The sequence below is a fragment of the Aulonocara sp. 'chitande type north' Nkhata Bay genome, linkage group LG1 (assembly GCF_057382095.1).
Source record: "Aulonocara sp. 'chitande type north' Nkhata Bay isolate Kocher_YH1m ecotype deep benthic linkage group LG1, A_spYH_male_GT1.1, whole genome shotgun sequence".
Classification (NCBI taxonomy): Eukaryota; Metazoa; Chordata; class Actinopteri; order Cichliformes; family Cichlidae; genus Aulonocara; species Aulonocara sp. 'chitande type north' Nkhata Bay.
The window spans coordinates 14,095,461-14,114,159 of NC_141344.1; the positions used below are offsets into that span (position 1 = coordinate 14,095,461).

Genomic DNA, 18,699 nt, shown 5'->3' on the forward strand with positions numbered 1-18,699 from the left:
CAGCACAGGTCGACATGCAGAGGTTTGATGTGGCAGAAGAGGATGTAAGGGATAGACTGTGAAGAAGGTAGATGATCTGCTGTGGCAACCCATAAATAACTACAATGTCTCTAATAGTAATCCTTGATAGCAGATTCACTTTATCAACATCTGGTATTTTTATTGCACTCTTGTGAAGTGTTATTTGCACTCTGCTTGTTCTGCTGTGATAGACCCGAATGTCTTCTGTTAAAAAGACGTGTAAATTAAAAACACTAATGTATTTGTTAAAAGCGCATGTTTGAAGTTTTTAGGTTTTAGCCAGTTATAGCAATTAGATAACTCTGTTTTCAGAAATTTTAGTTTTTATGTTGAATTAATGCACAGTAGCTCCCGTTTTCTTACAAATGGCATATTGGCTTAGTAATTCCAACATGTGAAGCTGTGTTCAAGATTAAAGATTTAAAGCTTTAATCAAGATTTAAAGCTACAACTTTAAAAGCTGTGCTCAAGATTACAACTTCGAGATAAGATCAGAAGATTCAAGCTGTATTCATTGGTTACATGGTTTCATATCTCCTAACACAACAAGGAATGAGGTGAAGCAGATGTTTTAAAAAATAGAAATGTAACATCTGCTCCTTGTTATTCATCACAGGATTGGGTTTTGGATGCTTGTCAATCACAATGAGTTATCATACTCCTCACATATTTCAGGATGTAAACAACGTGCAATAAATGTGGAAAAAAAAAACTAAATCAAAAAGTAGAAACTTGGCAGCTTTTTAATCACACACTAAAATTCAGTATTTTTTGCATTCATTTTTATATACACACAGGATGTCAAGAATCCTGACAAGTTCATGCCCTTGTGTAATTTGTGTATTTTGTAAAAGCAGGTTTATTTATATATATAATGTAATATATAAACAAATAATATACACAAAAAACAACATGGGTATTATTCACTAAAACACACAAAACACACTGAACAATCTATAGCCTTAAAAAAGATACAAAAAACAAACAAACTTGTATTTCATGTTGGAAAGTTTTTTTTCAAAAGGTAGTAAAATTAATTTACAAATGTAGAAGTCGCACACATATTACAAATGGACAAGGATATAGAATACACCGTATTGTAGATTGGGTCAGCTTTCTGTGAATGCAGGTAAAGTGAGATTTGAACTCCACTCACAAACACAAACCTACAAATTGTTATTCTTTGTTTATTCTTTGCTCTTCATTTACTGGCTAAACATCCAGTCAAGCTCACTGAAACGGGCGAACAGAAACTGATCCTGCACTGCGATGAAATGAGATCTGCGAGCTTGGGGTCATTTCTGTGAGTGTTAGGCACTAAATCTAAACATAAGTAATGTTGACAGAGGTAAAGCTTGGCTTGGAACTGGATCTTCATCCCAGCATGCTCAGCAGAGAGGATGACAGAGCAATGTTCCCTGCCCTCTCGCATTTCTCCTATTTCCTGCAATTAGCTTATCAGAAAAACAATAAGAGGGAAACGGATGAAGGTTAGCAAGAAAGCTTAAAAGAAAAAACACACAAAGTAAACACAAAGAGAAGGTAGATGGAGTTCTTGGGTGCACAGCTATGGCATCAGTGGTTGCTGATGTGTGGACCAGTCGGAAAGTTCCTTGATGTAGTTTGGACCAAATAGATCGCTGCAGTTCTCTGAGTGCAGAGGATATGAGTTATCATCTCCAGGACCTGAGAAGCATAAAACAGCACATAAACACACAGTCATGGCAACAATCATGGCTGTTGTCACACCTTTAATACATTTAATTTTATCCCACTTTTACAGATTGTTACATGTACACATAATATATTGAATTTGATCTGTCAGGCTTAACGTTCATCTACCTAATAGAGCTGTGTTTGTTTGTTTGTTATTCTCATAGTCTTTCCCTCAGTGTTACTCACCCCAAAATCCATATTTATACAAAAATATATAGTACAACACACTTCCTGTTCATGTTTACATTTACTCTATCCGAGTAAAATTAAAACATTTCAGAATGTAATTTAATTTAATCATTAGTTATTATCAATCTCTGACTCTCTTCCACAGTGCATTTCTCTGTCTTCTCTGTATTATTCTAGGGGGTTTACCTTACAATACAAAGCGCCTTAACTGTTGCTGTGATTTGGCGCTATATGAATAAAACTGAATATAATTGGAAATGTTTACATTAAATCCACATACAGTAAAATGCTGTACTGCAGTTTAGTACCGTGAAGTAGAAGGGTTATGTTTTTTCATAACCATTTCATTTAACTATTGACTAATAATACTTTGCAGAAATAAAATAAGCGTCATACAGTGCCAGTGGTTCCAGAGATTGTGTGTTCTCCATCCTCTCTGCTCCCCGGTCTGGTTCCAGAGCTCAGTGTTGTTTAAGTGATCCATCAGCTGCAGGAAACAAAACACTGAAAGTTAGTCAAACAGATATACAGAGCAGCACATACAGAATCAAAACTGCAGCAAAAAGAAATTCCCAGGAAACTGATCTCGGTTAAGTCAAATATGATGTAGTTCAATTACATAGCAATTATTTTTCGTTTCCTGAGGAAAACCCACATGTTTTTGCAAGAATACCAAGACTGTTGGTTTGCATTTGATTAGTTAGCATATTTAAGATATAGTACCTTAAAGACGGCCTCACTCTGTTCCTGGTCCACTGGTTTGGCGTCCCACATCCCTGCATACCAACAAGAACCATCATCAATCTTTTCAAAGTGTCTCTTACATCCAAAACACCAACAGAGCACTTTAAAGACAAAGCATCTCACCCTGTCTTTGAATGCTGGTAAATGTGTTCTCTGCAACAGCTTCCACCTTCTGTGGTATGTCTGTAATGGGCCTTGTTGTTGTGGGTTGCCAAATCTGTGTGTTGTGCATGTCATTAGATGTGCATTCACCTAAACTGGTCTGTCTTTCTCTGGATCGGTCGAATAACCGCAGCCCTGAGAGGAGAGAGAGTAGGACTGAAACATGAGGCCAGTGTTTGCAGGTAAAGTTGGGAAATACACTTTAAGTCTGTATCTTACCTCTTCTGCGTTTCTGTGTTTGTGAGCTGGGCAGCATCCTGTAGACTCTGTAGGCATTACTGCCTCTCTTTTTGCTGTGCTCTCGCAGCTCACAGATGTCAGGCAGAGAATTCAAGGCACAGCGGAAATTTGCTTTCCATGTCTTTGGATCTGGCTTATCTTTGCCTGGATGGTACCGTCCTAAAGAAGCATATACAGAAAGGTTAATGATAAAGTCAGAAAAAGACTGTGGTCAGGTGTGTGTAGCTAGGGAAGTCTGCGGTGTGTATAGTTTTAAATACAGACTTTATTTAAAAGCTGCACACAGCAAAAGCACGTCTTCTAAACCTGCAATATTTCTAATGGCCAACAGGGGGCAACTCATCCGGTTGCAAGTAGCCAAATCGAAAAGAAGTCAATGAGAAACTGATCCTACTCATTTCACAAGTGACTTCAGTAAACATCCTCCTTACTAGGCTATGGATGGCCTCAGTTATAAGTGTCACAGCTTCTTTGTTACAGCATAATATTTGTTTTAAAAATCATGGTCCCAGTTAGAGTGACAACAAAACAGAATACGCTTTAGGGCACACCTTCCTTGTGATTTACTAGAGATAATCATACTCACGGGTGTGCGTAATTATAGAGGCTGAAAAATAGTCCAGAAAACAATGGAAGGCAGCTACAGCCAAACTCTTTATACTGTTAAATAGAGTTAAAGGTGTGGCTGCACCTATTAACATACTTAACAGTAATATCACAATTTGGAATGTGTGAAGTCCTTAAAATATAGTCAGATGTGTCTTATAATTAAGGAAACTCAATTTATTAAATTTTGTAAATCAACAGGAAGTACAAGGAAAATGAACTACAAGTCTGATACAGAAATTGTAGTACATGTAGCAGTTTCTTGGTTTCTGATTGAAGACAAAAGAACGTGGAAACACACTGACTGCAATAAAGAAAAAAAATGCTACCAATTTTGTATAAAACAGTGGATGTAAACTATAAGGCCCTGCAATAACCGATATAGGCAATTGCTCCATTATGCTCAAACATTTTTTTTTATTGTGTGGAACTGTGGGGATCAACCTTTAAATGTACCTTTAGATACTAATTATTAACAAGCCAAGTTACTGTGGTCCCACCAATCCACTGTTTCTAAAATCTCACAGCATGGGCTTTCACGATTTGGTTCTTTAAAAAGTTGCGTAAAATCAAAGTCCATCTCAGACTGTGTACAATTATTTTTTAGTCTAAGATTTGAGAGGTATTTATATTTTCACTGTACAAAAAGCTAGAAATAATAAAAAATTATATTTATCTTGTTGGGGTAAAAATGTGAACTAATCCTGCAATTAATTTTTGGGTTTCAAAAGAACGATTTACGAAGATATTTTTTAGTGTTATGAGTGAATTATTTTGTATTTGTTGTTTTCTTTTCCTTTTCTAGGGTAGGTTAGCTATAGTGAAACAAATGTAAGCCAGGCATATATAAGCATTGCTTCTGCCTGAACCTGTTCAGTCACTTGTCAGTACATAGATAGACTTTATGTGTACTGTAACAATCTCTATTTATGTGATTGCTGAATAAAGTACTATAGTAAAAATGGGGAAGAAAAACACAGCTGTGGCCAGCAAAACAAGGTTTTTAAAGGGAAATTCTGATGTAGTTTGACCAGTGTACCTATGTCACTATGCCCTTTTTGGTTTCCTCTCATTAAAGTGAATAAAGGGAACAAGAAGTAATACAAAGCACATATCAACGTAAGCACTGCAAAATTCCTGAAGCCTTAAAGTAGTACCAAGGAAAGGACCACACGGTAATCTTCAGAGACTAGTTAGTGGTTGACTGATTAGTTTGAAAATCACAGCCTTTGGTTTCAACTCTTTGTAATGACACTAGCCCAACTGTCAATAAAAACAACAAGTAATCAAATCAGAACCAGTGTATGCATAATGTTTGACTTGTTCCCTAGTTCTGCTTTCCGAAATTGTGTTATTACACACATTTAACACATGTTTGTACCACAACATGCCACTAAGGGTGTAAGTCCCCTGTTTGGATTGGAATTTCAATGTATTTTATTTAAGATTACATTTTAATTATATTTACCTACAAATACTTAAAGATAGTCATAGAAAAAGAAGATTTTTACATCCTTATTTTTGCTACATCTTTATTTAATATTCATTGTGTTGATGTGCATGGATGGTCTGTTTTTCAAATGCTTCTTTATTTTACCAATAGAAATGCGAAAAGGACTGTTATCCCTTACAAGCATTTAAATCTCCTTTTTTGTAAAATAACTTTAAGTTAGGCAAGATAGGCAAGACACTCCCAAAAAGTGTAAGATGGGGGGAAATACATTTTTTCCTCTCTAAATCATTAACAAGTTACAAAATAATTAAGATACTTATGCAGTACTTAAATGTACTCACAGTAAAATTGTTTCTTTGTTTGTAAAACCTTGATCTCTTACCTCTTTATTCTAGTGTACCCATGTTTAAGCATTCGAAATTCCATTTAATTACAAAAGAACTAAACCCTTAATCGCGGGCCCTATCATGAAGTGTTACCAAGATTCTCCATCACCTGGTGCCAGACCAGGCTTAATGGTGAATCGTTAACATCATTCATCATTAACCCTGCTGTCAGGTGACTTCATCCAGTCTATGGTCGCCTTTCTCAAATTTAGCACAACAGTTTAACTTGGCTCTCAGCCAGCCTTCTGAAAAGAACTGTTAAAGTAATAAAATCACCGGAGCTTTAAGATCCACTATGGATCACTTACAGCAGACAAGGGCTAACAGGAATTAAAGGGGCACATGCAGCGGCCACTGAAACCTCCCATTCATCAAGGTTTCCACAAGTCTCATGTCAAAGACCTTTTTTTATTTAAGACATTAACTCCATGTAGCTTTTTATGGTTTGTGTTCAAATCAATTTAGTATTTATTTCACACCGTGTTTTTACACAGACAGTTCATGAATATGTTTTGTCTCTTTTTTAGAGCTTGTTTTTTTTAAGCCTTAATGTTGTACTTTGACAGCAATTCGATCGCTTTGAGCATTCACAGCAAGTGAACTGGAGCTTTCCCATGATGCAGATGCAGTCATAAATCGCAACTTTCCCAAGACGGAAACATGTTTAACACATGCGCACATGCACTTATGCTTCTCTGTGCATTGACCAAAACAATAATGTGGGGATAGAAGACTATGAAAAATATATGTTTTATATTCTGTGAATTGTGAAAACTGTGTGATCCACTAAAAGGAGTGAGGAAAATTACTCAGTGTTATGTATTAAATTACTAGAAGAAGGTTATCAGACTACTCATGAGAAGATATCAGTTAAATGATCTGGGAAGATAACATGTATTAGAATGCTTCAGTTTGGAACTGGAGAGCGTCAGAAGGGACTTACATGAACTGAACTGACATCCCTAACGTCATTGCAACAGCTTGTAGTGCCAACTATTTACCCTTAAAGAGACCATGTCTATGTTTGATTGAATAAGGCTTGTTTTATTTGAAGTTGCCGTCAAGCTCTCATCACTTAGCTGGAAAGTAAACAGGAATGTGGTAGATCTAGAAAGACTGAGCAACACAACCGTGGAGCTCTTCACTGGAAACACTTCTAGAACAGAAGAAACCGGTCTATAGGCAAATCTCATCAGGGTCGTTAAAACAATGATTGCAATGCAATTTAAATAGCATTTAGAAACTTTGTATCTGTTCTCTAAAGTATGTAACCCTAAAAAAATACATTCCGTGTTGAACATTCCCATGACTTTGTTGTTTTTGTTTTTGCGAATAAAGTAATTATCCTGATCTTTTTGTTAGATGTATATTTTTAGGGGAGCATATCAGCTCCCTAACAGATCCCTGATCAGACTTGTACCAGGGAAGTTGTGAAGACAGGGCTCACCTCTTAAACTATCAAGATACCAGGACACAATAGACCCCTACCAAGATAATCTTTCATGACATATGTATGATAATTTTTATTACTATTTACTGTAAAAACAAATAAATATCTTTATAGTTCAACGCTAATATCAATAAAGCGCTGAGATTCTGTCCCAGGGATTGATTTTGGTAGTTATTTGTGGGATGTTCCTGTGGTTTCTGTTTGTAGTTCTTGTTGCTCTGTATTGAAACACGAGCGTGCAGTGAAAAAAATGGTAGCATAAGAACTTTGTTCTGATCAGTAAGAGCGATCAGTACAACAGATGGATAATAAAACAGTCTGAATTGAGCCGAGAAACAATCAGATGAAACAAATCACATAGTGTCAGTGTTTTGCTCTTACCTGTATGCATGGCCCAGCTCCGGAAAAGGGTAGCATCTCGCTCAATACTCCAACCATGGCGAGCGGCATGTTTCCATGGGATCTGGAAGATTCGTGCTGACTGTTGAATGAAAAAGAAAACAAACTGTGATTTGTTGTATTATTCCCAGGATTATTTAAGAATAAATGCCTTATTATGTTTACCTACTGTGATTTTAACTATAGGAAACTTTCCAAACCCCAGTTGTATTTGTATATGTGTGTAGGTGTATGTAGATATGGTGGTAAGAAGAAAGTGATCTACCTGGTCCAGCCAACTGACTCCTGGATACCTCCCAGACTGAATCTGTTCCTCCAGCCACGGCCTCAGCCTGAGCCGGCCTTGTTGTTGCATGCTCCAGTCTGTGCTTCAGGTGAGTGGAAAAGGTGGTCAGTACAAAAGCAGGAGTTTCAGCAATAACAGAAAATTTCTTAGGAGCTCAGATTAAATCAGAGGTTATGCTGGGACACCCTTCCTACCTGGCTGGTTCGTCCAATCAGAAGACTCACAGTTAACACGATCCTGCTCCTCCTCCAATAGTCTACCACACAGGCTCTTCCTGTTACAGAAAATATTGTATACTGCATGTTATTTGCTTCGAGTGGAGTTGAATTGGAATAGTGCGGTTATAGGTGGGAGGAGAGTTGTAAAGCTGCTTGTACAGGTTTTTTAATCCTTTTCCAATAGTTGAATATAGACAGAAAAGCTGGTTTATTAACCAGTTGTTTACAGTTAATTTAAAATAACTTGTATAAACATGGGGGAAAAGGTAAATATATATTATGTTTGCATGATATGTGAATTTTTGTATATGTCAGCTGCTGCAGAAAGTCAGTGTCAGTATATTTTTTATTTTGGCTTTATTAAGTCACAGCACAGTTACTAGATAGCATCTATTCATGTTAAGACCACAAGGTGGAAGCACAAGCAATGGTGTAGTAATGGTGACGTTCCCTTACATGTTGCAACAGGGCCTCGACTTTTTAGTGTACATGTTCAGTACAGTTCAGTTAAGCGTGAACATTTCTTTTAAACCTATGCGCCCACCACTAATACTGAGCATAGCCACACACATATACATACACACAGAAGCAACAGGATACAGAACACACACACACACACACATATATGCACTATGTAGTATAGAATATAGTGACTTTCACTCACCATAAATGCTTGATGTCTTTATTTTAAGTAGCACATAAACACTAGTTTACATTAGTCCACTGTCATGTTTAAGTACACATATTTACTACATGGGGATCCAAAAAGCAAATAACATGTATCCTACTTAAGGTATATACTTTTGAATTGTATTTTGCATTATGGTCAATTCAATTATGTATAAGATATAATCTCAAAAATGCATTACCAAATTTCATTGGTGTACCAAAGCACACAGCGGACAAAGCTTGTTGTGGATCATTCAAACCTGTTTGTCTCGTTGAAGGAAACACAACTCAGAAGTATTCACATTTATTTGAACTTTTTTATACAACAGAAAATTATTAAGATTCACATCACCCAAATACAGAATAAAGTTGTTTCTTTCAGTTGCATATATTAAAAAGTAACTATGTTTTTATTTTGACAACTACAACATGCTGAAGGCGATGACGTGTGCTTCTGTGGAAACAGATCAACAGTTCCAAAGAAGAGCAATGAGGAAGTAATTTCATAACTCTGAACAGCAGCCCTGAAGGGCAGATAAGTGTTGCGGCTTGTTTTAGTCAGAGAGTGCAGCCATTTCCAATGTAATTCCTACTTAAAAGGTTTAGACTTAATGGGCAAATTGTCTATCTTTTCTATTCTTTTAAACTGAGATTTAAATGAAAACTCTAAAATGGCTCAAGGGGATTACTGAGTTGACATTTTAGACAGATTTGATACAGCTTAGTCATCTCAGCCTTTATGCATTTAAGGAATCTGTCTTCAAAAAGAAATGCAGAATGACATTTAAAAACAAACGGCAACACAAACCAAACTGAACAAAAAGAAGAAAGAAAATTCACTTTGTTCAGTATCAGATGTGGAATGTAGATAAATGATGTGATAGGAGCTGTTTTGCCTATCCCTTTGTAGAAAACAAATACTGAAAATATTAAGGCTACAGGCGCATACTGGTTGATATCTGATATCTGTCATTTTATGTGGAAGTTTCATGGACACTTCACAATTTTCAATCAAAAACTTCAGAAAGAAAGTATTTACAGTTGAAATGTTTTCAGAATGAATACCTGTGGATGCTCTATATTGAAAATGTATACATTTATATGTAAAAGCAGGACTTACAGTGTAAAGATCCCATGCAGTGCAAAAAACAGACACTAATTGGCTCTTGAGTTACAATTTTAAAACCGTATCCAAGTTCAAGAATGAACCATAGGTCACAGTCACAGTGCTACACAGCTTGATAGCCAGCATCTGTAATTATTGGCACAGAGTGGTCAACAGACATTAAGGGGGGAAAAGGTATTTGGAGCTGCCCGCCCTGGACATTGTGGATAAAACCTGGAAAGACTTCACTTAAGATGCTTTGAGGAGTCTTTTTGAATAATTTTTCGTACTCACCATTTCCTTGCTCTAAAAGCAAAATATCAGGTTGTTTCTCCAGACTTGGAAGTGCCTGGTAGTCATCATCCATTGCAAGAAAGCTGTTTGACCCTTTAGGCACACAACCATAACAGGGATTTTCATCACAAATTGTGACCTCTTCACCTAGCTTTGGTTTACCACTGATGACCTCATCAGAGCTCTCAAACTCTGCCTCAGCTCTGGATGAAAATTCACAAGGATCAGATGCATTAGTCCCACTAGAGACAGAGGACAAGCTGGTGTCTTCTTCATATGAAAATGTCCCAGAATCTGCTTTGTAGGATTGATATGGCATGTTTGGTTGCCTTAGAAATGAACCAGAATCCTGCTGAGCAGGAACTTGACAAGATGGTAGCAGCTGATGAGGACAAATTCCCATGTCGCTCTTACTGGGATGGTAATCAGGGACACAAAGCATTTCAGCCTTCTCCTGTGCCTCCAAGTCGCCCGTCATGGCCTGATGTTCAGAGACGGGGATTAGGAGGGAATAGGTTTTATTTTCAAATACAGATGATCCTGAACTGGTGTCATTAGCTTGGACACTACACGGACTGTAGGGAGCTGAGCATAAATCGCTTTTTTGCATATTCATTAATTGTGTAAGGGGACTGGTGGTCACTGGTGATATGGGGCTAATATTCAGGAAAAGTTTAGAAAGCACATCATGAACAGCTTTAGTGATAGGAGGTTCTTCGTTCATAGTCTCAGGGGGTTCGGCATTCGCATAACTGAGATCGGAGGAGCCCGTGCTGATCCCACTGGTTTGCTGAAGGCTTCCACTGCTTGTGTCTGTCAGTGACATCTTCGACCTGAGTAGAGAAACAATTACTGAAACTGCCAGATAAAAATCCTCAAGAAAATATCTTGTAATGCTGATGCATCAATAGAGCCAATACTGACCCCAGTTTACTGTCATCTGGTATAAGGGGCTCAATGCAGATAGTGGAGGTAATGGATGGCTCAGGTTTTAAGACCTAAACAAAAGGGATTAGCAGTCTTAAACATGACGCAGGTCATAAATTCAAGCTCAGCTGTAATCCTGTCAGATTGTGTGAGAAGTACTATCCGATATAAGGTGCAGGGCGCCGTCAGTAAATGTTATACTCAGTGAACTAATTAAGTTGTTTTAGCCTGCCTACCATTGGTGCAAACCTCCTCCAGCCCATGTATTCATGTTTGATCTGTGCTCATGAAACACACGGAAGGGTGAGGAAGTCAGCAAAGAGAGCCATACTAAGAATATAAATGACTGCAGATGGAAATAACACTGTTCTTCTGAGTATAACAGTCCCAACCAAACTGCTATTTAACCTCCTAGGACCTGGCGTCCACATATGTGGACATCACATTTTGGGTTATTTAGACCAAAATACTCAATTTTGCTCTACAAGGGCCTGATATCCACTTACAAGGACATTATGCTGCTACTGTTCTATCAAATTTTTAAATGAATATCTTCATATGTGGCTCTTATTTTTCCTAAAAACAGATTTAAGGTAAAAAAAAAACAAAATCTGGTAATTCTTTGTTTTTACATTCATTGAGTCCCAATATGCCCAAATATCAAAGAGAAATTAAAAATGCATGCCGTGGAAGACTTCAGGTCTTAGGAGGTTAAGGACAGAACATAAATCCAATGAATTGCTACTAATGAAGAAGTAATGAAAAAAAATTAATAAAAATTTCCCACAATTATTACTATCAAGTCAGAAGCTTTTAACTAGTGTGAAATATGTCTCACCTGTTCCTTGTTTGGATAGATATTAAGAAAGCTTGGATTTGGAGGTTTGGTAACTACATCCCACCAGTTTATTTTAAACCTAAAAGGAAATGTTAAAAAAATAAATCAACAAAAAATAAAAAAGCTCTAGTATTTAGGAGAAATGTGCACTGGCAGAAAAAACTAACTTTTTATATGCACAACCTACTTGAAATAACAGCCACACATAACAGCGCTTAAGATGACGGCAGCAATACTGAGGCAGATGATGATAACCACGAGCAGGTAGTGTGGGGAGCGAGCTGTGAAGGTAGGTGTTTGAAAAAAGTTGAATGCTTTTTCTATTTGTACAGAAAATACACAACTATGAGCAAACACTACTGTATACAGACAAAAGTATGAATCAGCTTTTGTATTCTTTGTCATTTCCAAAAGCATAAACAAAACCTTTGTGACCAACAATTCAAGCAAAAATGAAAACAGGGGAGAGGATGAAAATGATAATGAAGAACAGGTTCAATTTGTATTGTGACATACAGTGGGGCAAAAAAGTATTTAGTCAGCCACCGATTGTGCAAGTTTCCCCACTTAAAATGATGACAGAGGTCAGTAATTTGCACCAGAGGTACACTTCAACTGTGAGAGACAGAATGTGAAAAAAAAATCCATGAATTCACATGGTAGGATTTGTAAAGAATTTATTCGTAAATTAGGGTGGAAAATAAGTATTTGGTCACCTCAAACAAGGAAAATCTCTGGCTCTCACAGACCTGTAACGTCTTCTGTAAGAAGCTTTTCTGTCCCCCACTCGTTACCTGTATGAATGGCACCTGTTTGAACTCATCATCTGTATGAAAGACACCTGTCCACAGCCTCAAACAGTCAGACTCCAAACTCCGCCATGGCCAAGACCAAAGAGCTTTCGAAGGACACCAGGAAAAGTATTGTAGACCTGCACCAGACTGGGAAGAGTGAATCTACAATAGGCAAGCAGCTTGGTGTGAAAAAATCAACTGTGGGAGCAATCATCAGAAAATGGAAGACATACAAGACCACTGATAATCTCCCTCGATCTGGGGCTCCACGCAAGATCTCATCCCGTGGGGTCAAAATGATCATGAGAACGGTGAGCAAAGATCCCAGAACCACACGGGGGGACCTGGTGAATGACCTGCAGAGAGCTGGGACCAAAGTAACAAAGGTCACCATCAGTAACACACTACAACGGCAGGGAATCAAATCCCGCAGTGCCAGACGTGTTCTGCTGCTGAAGCCAGTGCATGTCCAGGCCCGTCTGAAGTTTGCCAGAGAGCACATGGATGATACAGCAGAGGATTGGGAGAATGTCATGTGGTCAGATGAAACCAAAGTAGAACTTTTTGGTATAAACTCAACTCGTCGTGTTTGGAGGAAGAAGAATACTGAGTTGCATCCCAAGAACACCATACCTACTGTGAAGCATGGGGGTGGAAACATCATGCTATGGGGCTGTTTTTCTGCCAAGGGGACAGGACGACTGATCCGTGTTAAGGACAGAATGAATGGGGCCATGTATCGTGAGATTTTGAGCCAAAACCTCCTTCCATCAGTGAGTACTTTGAAGATGAAACGAGGCTGGGTCTTCCAACATGACAATGATCCAAAACACACCGCCCGGGCAACAAAGGAGTGGCTCCATAAGAAGCATTTGAAAGTCCTGGAGTGGCCTAGCCAGTCTCCAGACCTCAACCCCATAGAAAATCTGTGGCGGGAGTTGGAAGTCCGTGTTGCTCGGCGACAGCCCCAAAACATCACTGCTCTCGAGAAGATCTGCATGGAGGAATGGGCCAAAATACCAGCTACTGTGTGTGCAAACCTGGTAAAGACCTATAGTAAACGTTTGACCTCTGTTATTGCCAACAAAGGTTATGTTACAAAGTATTGAGTTGTATTTTTGTTATTGACCAAATACTTATTTTCCACCCTGATTTACGAATAAATTCGTTACAAATCCTACCATGTGGATTCATGGATTTTTTTTTCACATTCTGTCTCTCACAGTTGAAGTGTACCTCTGGTGCAAATTACTGACCTCTGTCATCATTTTAGGTGGGGGAACTTGCACAATCGGTGGCTGACTAAATACTTTTTTGCCCCACTGTAAGTCAGGAAGTTTAACGCAATAACCACATTATTCAAAGTGTTTGGAGAAAGTACATATTAACACTAATGCAAATAACAAATGTGAGTGCACTCTCTGGAACGTAAATAGAAGGACATGACATCATAGTAATTCGGTTGTTTTGGAGAAAAATTCAAATGAACAAACTGAACCTTCACAGCAAAGTATGCATCGCTTTGCTTTTGAGATATTCAAGGATCTTTTATGTTTGAATACAGGACATTGTAGTTCAGCTTTAATGTTACAATCTGAGGAGCTCATCTCCACTTTTCTCTGGAGACAGCGGCTTCCATGAAAGTTAGTTTGAGAGTTAATATTAAAACTCATTATTTTTCAGCTGAATGTGTAATAGAAATATAATTTGGGCCTCTTAACACAGTTAAGAAATACAGAATTTAAAACTGAAAAAAGACAATACTTACCAGTTTGAAATTCCCACTCTTCGCTACTGTCACTGAACTTGCCACTCAGACTTATGAAGCTTTTCACGCTGACCACATATGCTGAACTGGGATCCAGGTCTTGACCTTTTATTACATAGTAATTTAGTCCATCAACTGTGGCTGGTTTGAAAGGTCCAGATGTCTAGTATGGAGGAACAAAAATGAGTTTGACAGTTGTCCATGTTTACATCTCCAGAACAAATAGTTACTGTGGCATTGTTCCTACCTTTTCTGTTTCTCCTTTTTTATAGTAAGTCACCACAGCAGTCATTTCATTGTTTATAAATCCCTCCATGTTTGACGTCCACATGACTTCAAAATTCCCTTCAGATTTATTGACTGATTTGATTGTTGGAGTTTTTGGTTTTACTGTACAGAAACAGAAACAAGAGCATTAAAGTGAATGTTTGTTCGCCCGGTCTTTCTGGCAGATGCAGAGTTATGGGCTGTAATTTAAAAGGTCCTCACATACAAGGTCTTAAATAATCAGGCCCCATCTTATCTTAATGACCTTGTAGTACCATATCACCCTATTAGAGCACTTCGCTCTTGCTCTGCAGGCCTACTTGTTGTTCCTAGAGTATTTAAAAGTAGAATGGGAGGGAGAGCCTTCAGTTTTCAGGCCCCTCTTCTGTGGAACCAGCTTCCAGTTTGGATTCGGGAGACAGACACTATCTCTACTTTTAAGATTAGGCTTAAAACTTTCCTTTTTGCTAAAGCATATAGTTAGGGCTGGACCAGGTGACCCTGAATCCTCCCTTAGTTATGCTGCAATAGACGTAGGCTGCCGGGGGATTCCCATGATGCATTGAGTTTTTCCTTTCCAGTCACCTTTCTCACTCACTATGTGTTAATAGACCTCTCTGCATTGAATCATATCTGTTATTAACCTCCGTTTCTCTTCCACAGCATGTCTTTTATCCTGTCTTCCTTCTCTCACCCCAACCGGTCGCAGCAGATGGCCGACCCTCCCTGAGCCTGGTTCTGCCGGAGGTTTCTTCCTGTTAAAAGGGAGTTTTTCCTTCCCACTGTCGCCAAAGTACTTGCTCATAGGGGGTCATATGATTGTTGGGTTTTTCTCTGTATCTATGAAGCGCCTTGAGGCGACTTTTGTTGTGATTTGGCGCTATATAAATAAAATTGAATTGAATTAAAAGAAGTCAACATACTGCTCTCTGTGACACTGAAAACTTTTGACTCCATGACGTTGCCATCTTTCCAGATAGTTGCTGTGTGAGTTTCTCCAAGCACGAGTATCAGTCGAAAGGAGCAACAACATTGTCCAGTGCCACACTGTTGTAAAAAGCAATTCTTCTTACTGTGGGAAATAATAATACAAAATGTTTAAAACAAATGATATTTATGACATCTTATGCTGATTAAGCTAATCTTACATTTTTATGTACAGCATTTTCACCCAATGCCTCCATCCCACATTTTTATTTCCTCTAGCTTACAAAAGCCAGTGTTTGAGTCTCACAAAATCACGGCTGGAAAATGAAAGCATTCCCCCTGAAATCCCAAGATGATCACTAGATAAAAGAGGAGTTGAAATGGAAGAGTTAGGCTCCATAGTGTGGTGGTTTACACCTTCGCCTAATAAACAAAAAAATTGTGGTGTTTTATTCTGGGAGGAGACAACCCCTTACGAATCTCGAGAAAAACAAAACAAAACCAAAGCTCCAATAACATTGCTGCGGAGACCCCATGTCAATAAGGGAGCGGCCAAAGGAAGTGTACAAATACAAAAATCCACTAACAAGAAGTACAATATATATGTTCTTCACGTGAATGTTAATATTTATCATTTTATTTACTTTTATTTACTTTAGTTCAGCATTATAACATTCTTCACTTTCAGTTTGTTAGGATCATTTCTGTGAGGATCAGTCGCACCCCTAAAACAAGCAGGGACACAACAAACAACCAGCAACAATACTCCCGCATATCAGTCCAAATATGCATCCACTTAATGAGTCAAGTCAAAGCAAGTACAAACCCGCCGAAAGAACCCGCTGTTACAGTCCCTGCTCCGCACACTAAGTCGACAGTTCAGAGCTATTAACAAAAGCAGGATCCACTCAAAGTGACGCAGCTGGTTTAAATGTCATCAGGTTAATATTAAAATTAGACTAAAACCAAACAAAACCATCTCAGTCATACCCGTCTACACTCTGGAGAGTCAAACTGTACTCAGTGCAGTTTTGTAGCTCCAGCTGACACAACATCAGCTCGTCAAAGTCGTTGGTACAGTCAAGACTGGAGTTAGTTGTCTGATTATTTCCTGCACGAAACATAAATTATAAATTGTGGCTCCTTAGGATTTCACACAACAATTAATTCGTTTACTGTGAGCTACATACCAAAGGGAACAGTCACGATGTGCCCTAAAAGAAGGAAGATAACAGAGATCCTGTTGCAGACTCGTCTGGAAAAGAAAAAGGGAAAGAGAGATATTTTCTTTCAACAAACATGACGGATTCAGTAAGAAAGACAACTCCAAGTTATTCAGTTTACCTATTTGAATCCATTGTAAGATGAGTTAGTGCATTTTTCTGCTATGGAAAATACACAGCTACGGTCTATATCCTGGGTACGCGAACGCTGCTTACGCCCAAGTCTCACAGTCTTCCTGTTATGGGAGCGATAGAAGGATATATTGCGCCACATTAGGGGAAGTCAGTCCTACTCACATTTCTTTAGAAAGACAGAACCGTGCGCATAAAGCCCACAACAGTAGCCGGGGTGCGGCGAGTCGACTTAAAACAGCTACTGAAATCCCAGTGTTTGTGTAGAGTGAGAAATTGGGTTGAAATTAAAACAAACACCCCCGACAAAAAATAAAAATAACAAATAAAACATGTACATATGAAGATTTAAAGCAAGCATCGATATTTTTCCTACCACATCACAGGCACCCGTTAACATGTCCCTCTGTACTGTGTTGTGTGGTTTCTACTCATGTCTCGTGTCTTTTCTCAGCTGTTAGCACATTGAGAGCATTTATTGTGAAAGGTGAAAGTGACTAATAGCATGTTGGCCTATGCCCCACAGAGGAATGAATTATCTGACACAGCCGTATTGAATACGCTTAATGAAATCTATTTAATACTTCAACAAAAATATTACCAACTTTGTTGGTAATGACAGCTTTGAGGTGTCTTGTGTGGCCCGTTGTTCCACACAAACACTCTTCAAATTCTGAAGTTCTGTGGGCCTCTTTGATGAACTTTGAGCTTCGCTTCTTTCCACTGATTTTAAGATGGATTCAGGTCAGGTGATTGGCTGGGCTATTCTAGCAGATTTATTTTCTTTTTCAGAAACCCATTGAGAGTTTCCTCGGCTGTGTATTTGGGATCAATGTATTTGCTGAAAGGACCCCCCTTATTTCATCTTCATCATCCTGGTCCATGGCAGCAGATTTTTATCTAGAATGTCTCCATACATTTTTCTATTTAGCCTTCTTTCAGTCATATGAAGAATGCCAGTGACGCTCTGAAAAAGAGCCTCACACCATGATATGCAGTACCTTTTGACCTCCAAACAATGTTTGTAGTAGGGGATCCAAAAAGTAAAATTTTCGTCTCATCTGGCCAGATTATACACGAGTGTATTTCACAGCCGTTTTTTTTCTCTAAATCTTGTTCCTTAAAATTTGAAAAAGCTTCAACATGCTTTTTCTTTAGCAATAGTCTTGTGTGGTGAATGTGCACACAGGCCATGGCAGTTGAGTGCATTACTTATAGTTTTCTTTGAAACCATTGTACTTCCTGCTTCCAGGTCTTTCTGTAGCTCTCCACCAGTGACTTTTGGCTTTTTGACAAATCTTTTGATAATTTATTTCACTCGATCTCTGAAATCTTGCAGGGACCACTTGGCCATGGCTGGTTTATGGTGAAATGATGTCCTCGCCACTTCCGAATTATGGCCCCAACAATGTTTACTGGAACCTTCAGTAGTTTAGAAATTCTTCTGTAACCATTGTTTGTATGCTATGTACATTTGTTTTGCAATAATAGGGTTGCGAAGGTTGTGAGAGCGCTCACCATGTTTAATGAGAAAGCTTTTCACAGACTATATGTTTGGACTGAACCAGCTAAACTTAATTTGTATTAAGTGGGAGCATTGCTTTCTAATTACTGATAGATTTCAGCTGGTGTCATGAAATCCCATGCTTTTTTTGCTTGCACCTCTCATTCTTCCTGTGTTGAATATTTTTTGCCTTAGTTATTTGTCATCATTACTGTTAGGGAAAATGTTCTAAAACACTTCTTCAGTAAAGACTCAGAGAAGAGAAACACACAGAAGTTCTTGCTAGCAAGGGCAGTCTCCACACTAAGAGACTCCAGTGAGAGAACTGCCCTGGTCTTTATTTATACTCTTGAGCGTATGTGTGTGTGTATGGTGTGTGTG

The 18,699-nt window shown here is 38.4% G+C and overlaps 2 protein-coding genes across 5 annotated transcripts; both read right to left on the bottom strand.

Annotated features, from left to right (window-relative positions):
* Positions 1-761: 761 nt before the first annotated feature.
* Positions 762-8,689, bottom strand: irf1a (interferon regulatory factor 1a). Of its 2 annotated transcripts, none has more exons than XM_086280572.1 (8): positions 7,847-8,689; positions 7,632-7,729; positions 7,349-7,448; positions 3,052-3,231; positions 2,794-2,967; positions 2,650-2,702; positions 2,323-2,413; positions 762-1,707 (listed from the first exon to the last, which is right to left on the bottom strand). In XM_086280572.1, the coding sequence occupies exons 2-8, from the start codon at positions 7,719-7,721 to the stop codon at positions 1,589-1,591; spliced, it is 807 nt and encodes a 268-aa protein (XP_086136698.1). In that variant the 5' UTR covers positions 7,722-7,729; positions 7,847-8,689; the 3' UTR covers positions 762-1,588. The 2 variants fall into 2 exon arrangements, with proteins under 2 accessions (XP_086136698.1, XP_086136620.1); XM_086280494.1 differs by having other exon boundaries at positions 7,632-7,734.
* Positions 8,690-8,827: 138 nt separating this feature from the next.
* Positions 8,828-17,254, bottom strand: LOC147338800 (uncharacterized). 3 transcript variants are annotated; one of them, XM_086280236.1, is made up of 12 exons: positions 17,191-17,254; positions 16,804-16,918; positions 16,650-16,714; positions 16,450-16,570; positions 15,456-15,604; positions 14,513-14,655; positions 14,266-14,428; positions 11,891-11,984; positions 11,704-11,782; positions 11,102-11,143; positions 10,863-10,936; positions 8,828-10,771 (listed from the first exon to the last, which is right to left on the bottom strand). In XM_086280236.1, the coding sequence occupies exons 2-12, from the start codon at positions 16,815-16,817 to the stop codon at positions 9,769-9,771; spliced, it is 1,947 nt and encodes a 648-aa protein (XP_086136362.1). In that variant the 5' UTR covers positions 16,818-16,918; positions 17,191-17,254; the 3' UTR covers positions 8,828-9,768. The 3 variants fall into 3 exon arrangements, with proteins under 3 accessions (XP_086136362.1, XP_086136434.1, XP_086136517.1); XM_086280308.1 differs by lacking the exon at positions 11,102-11,143 and having other exon boundaries at positions 17,191-17,252; XM_086280391.1 differs by lacking the exons at positions 16,450-16,570; positions 17,191-17,254 and having other exon boundaries at positions 16,804-16,880.
* Between the last annotated feature and the right edge of the window lie 1,445 nt (positions 17,255-18,699).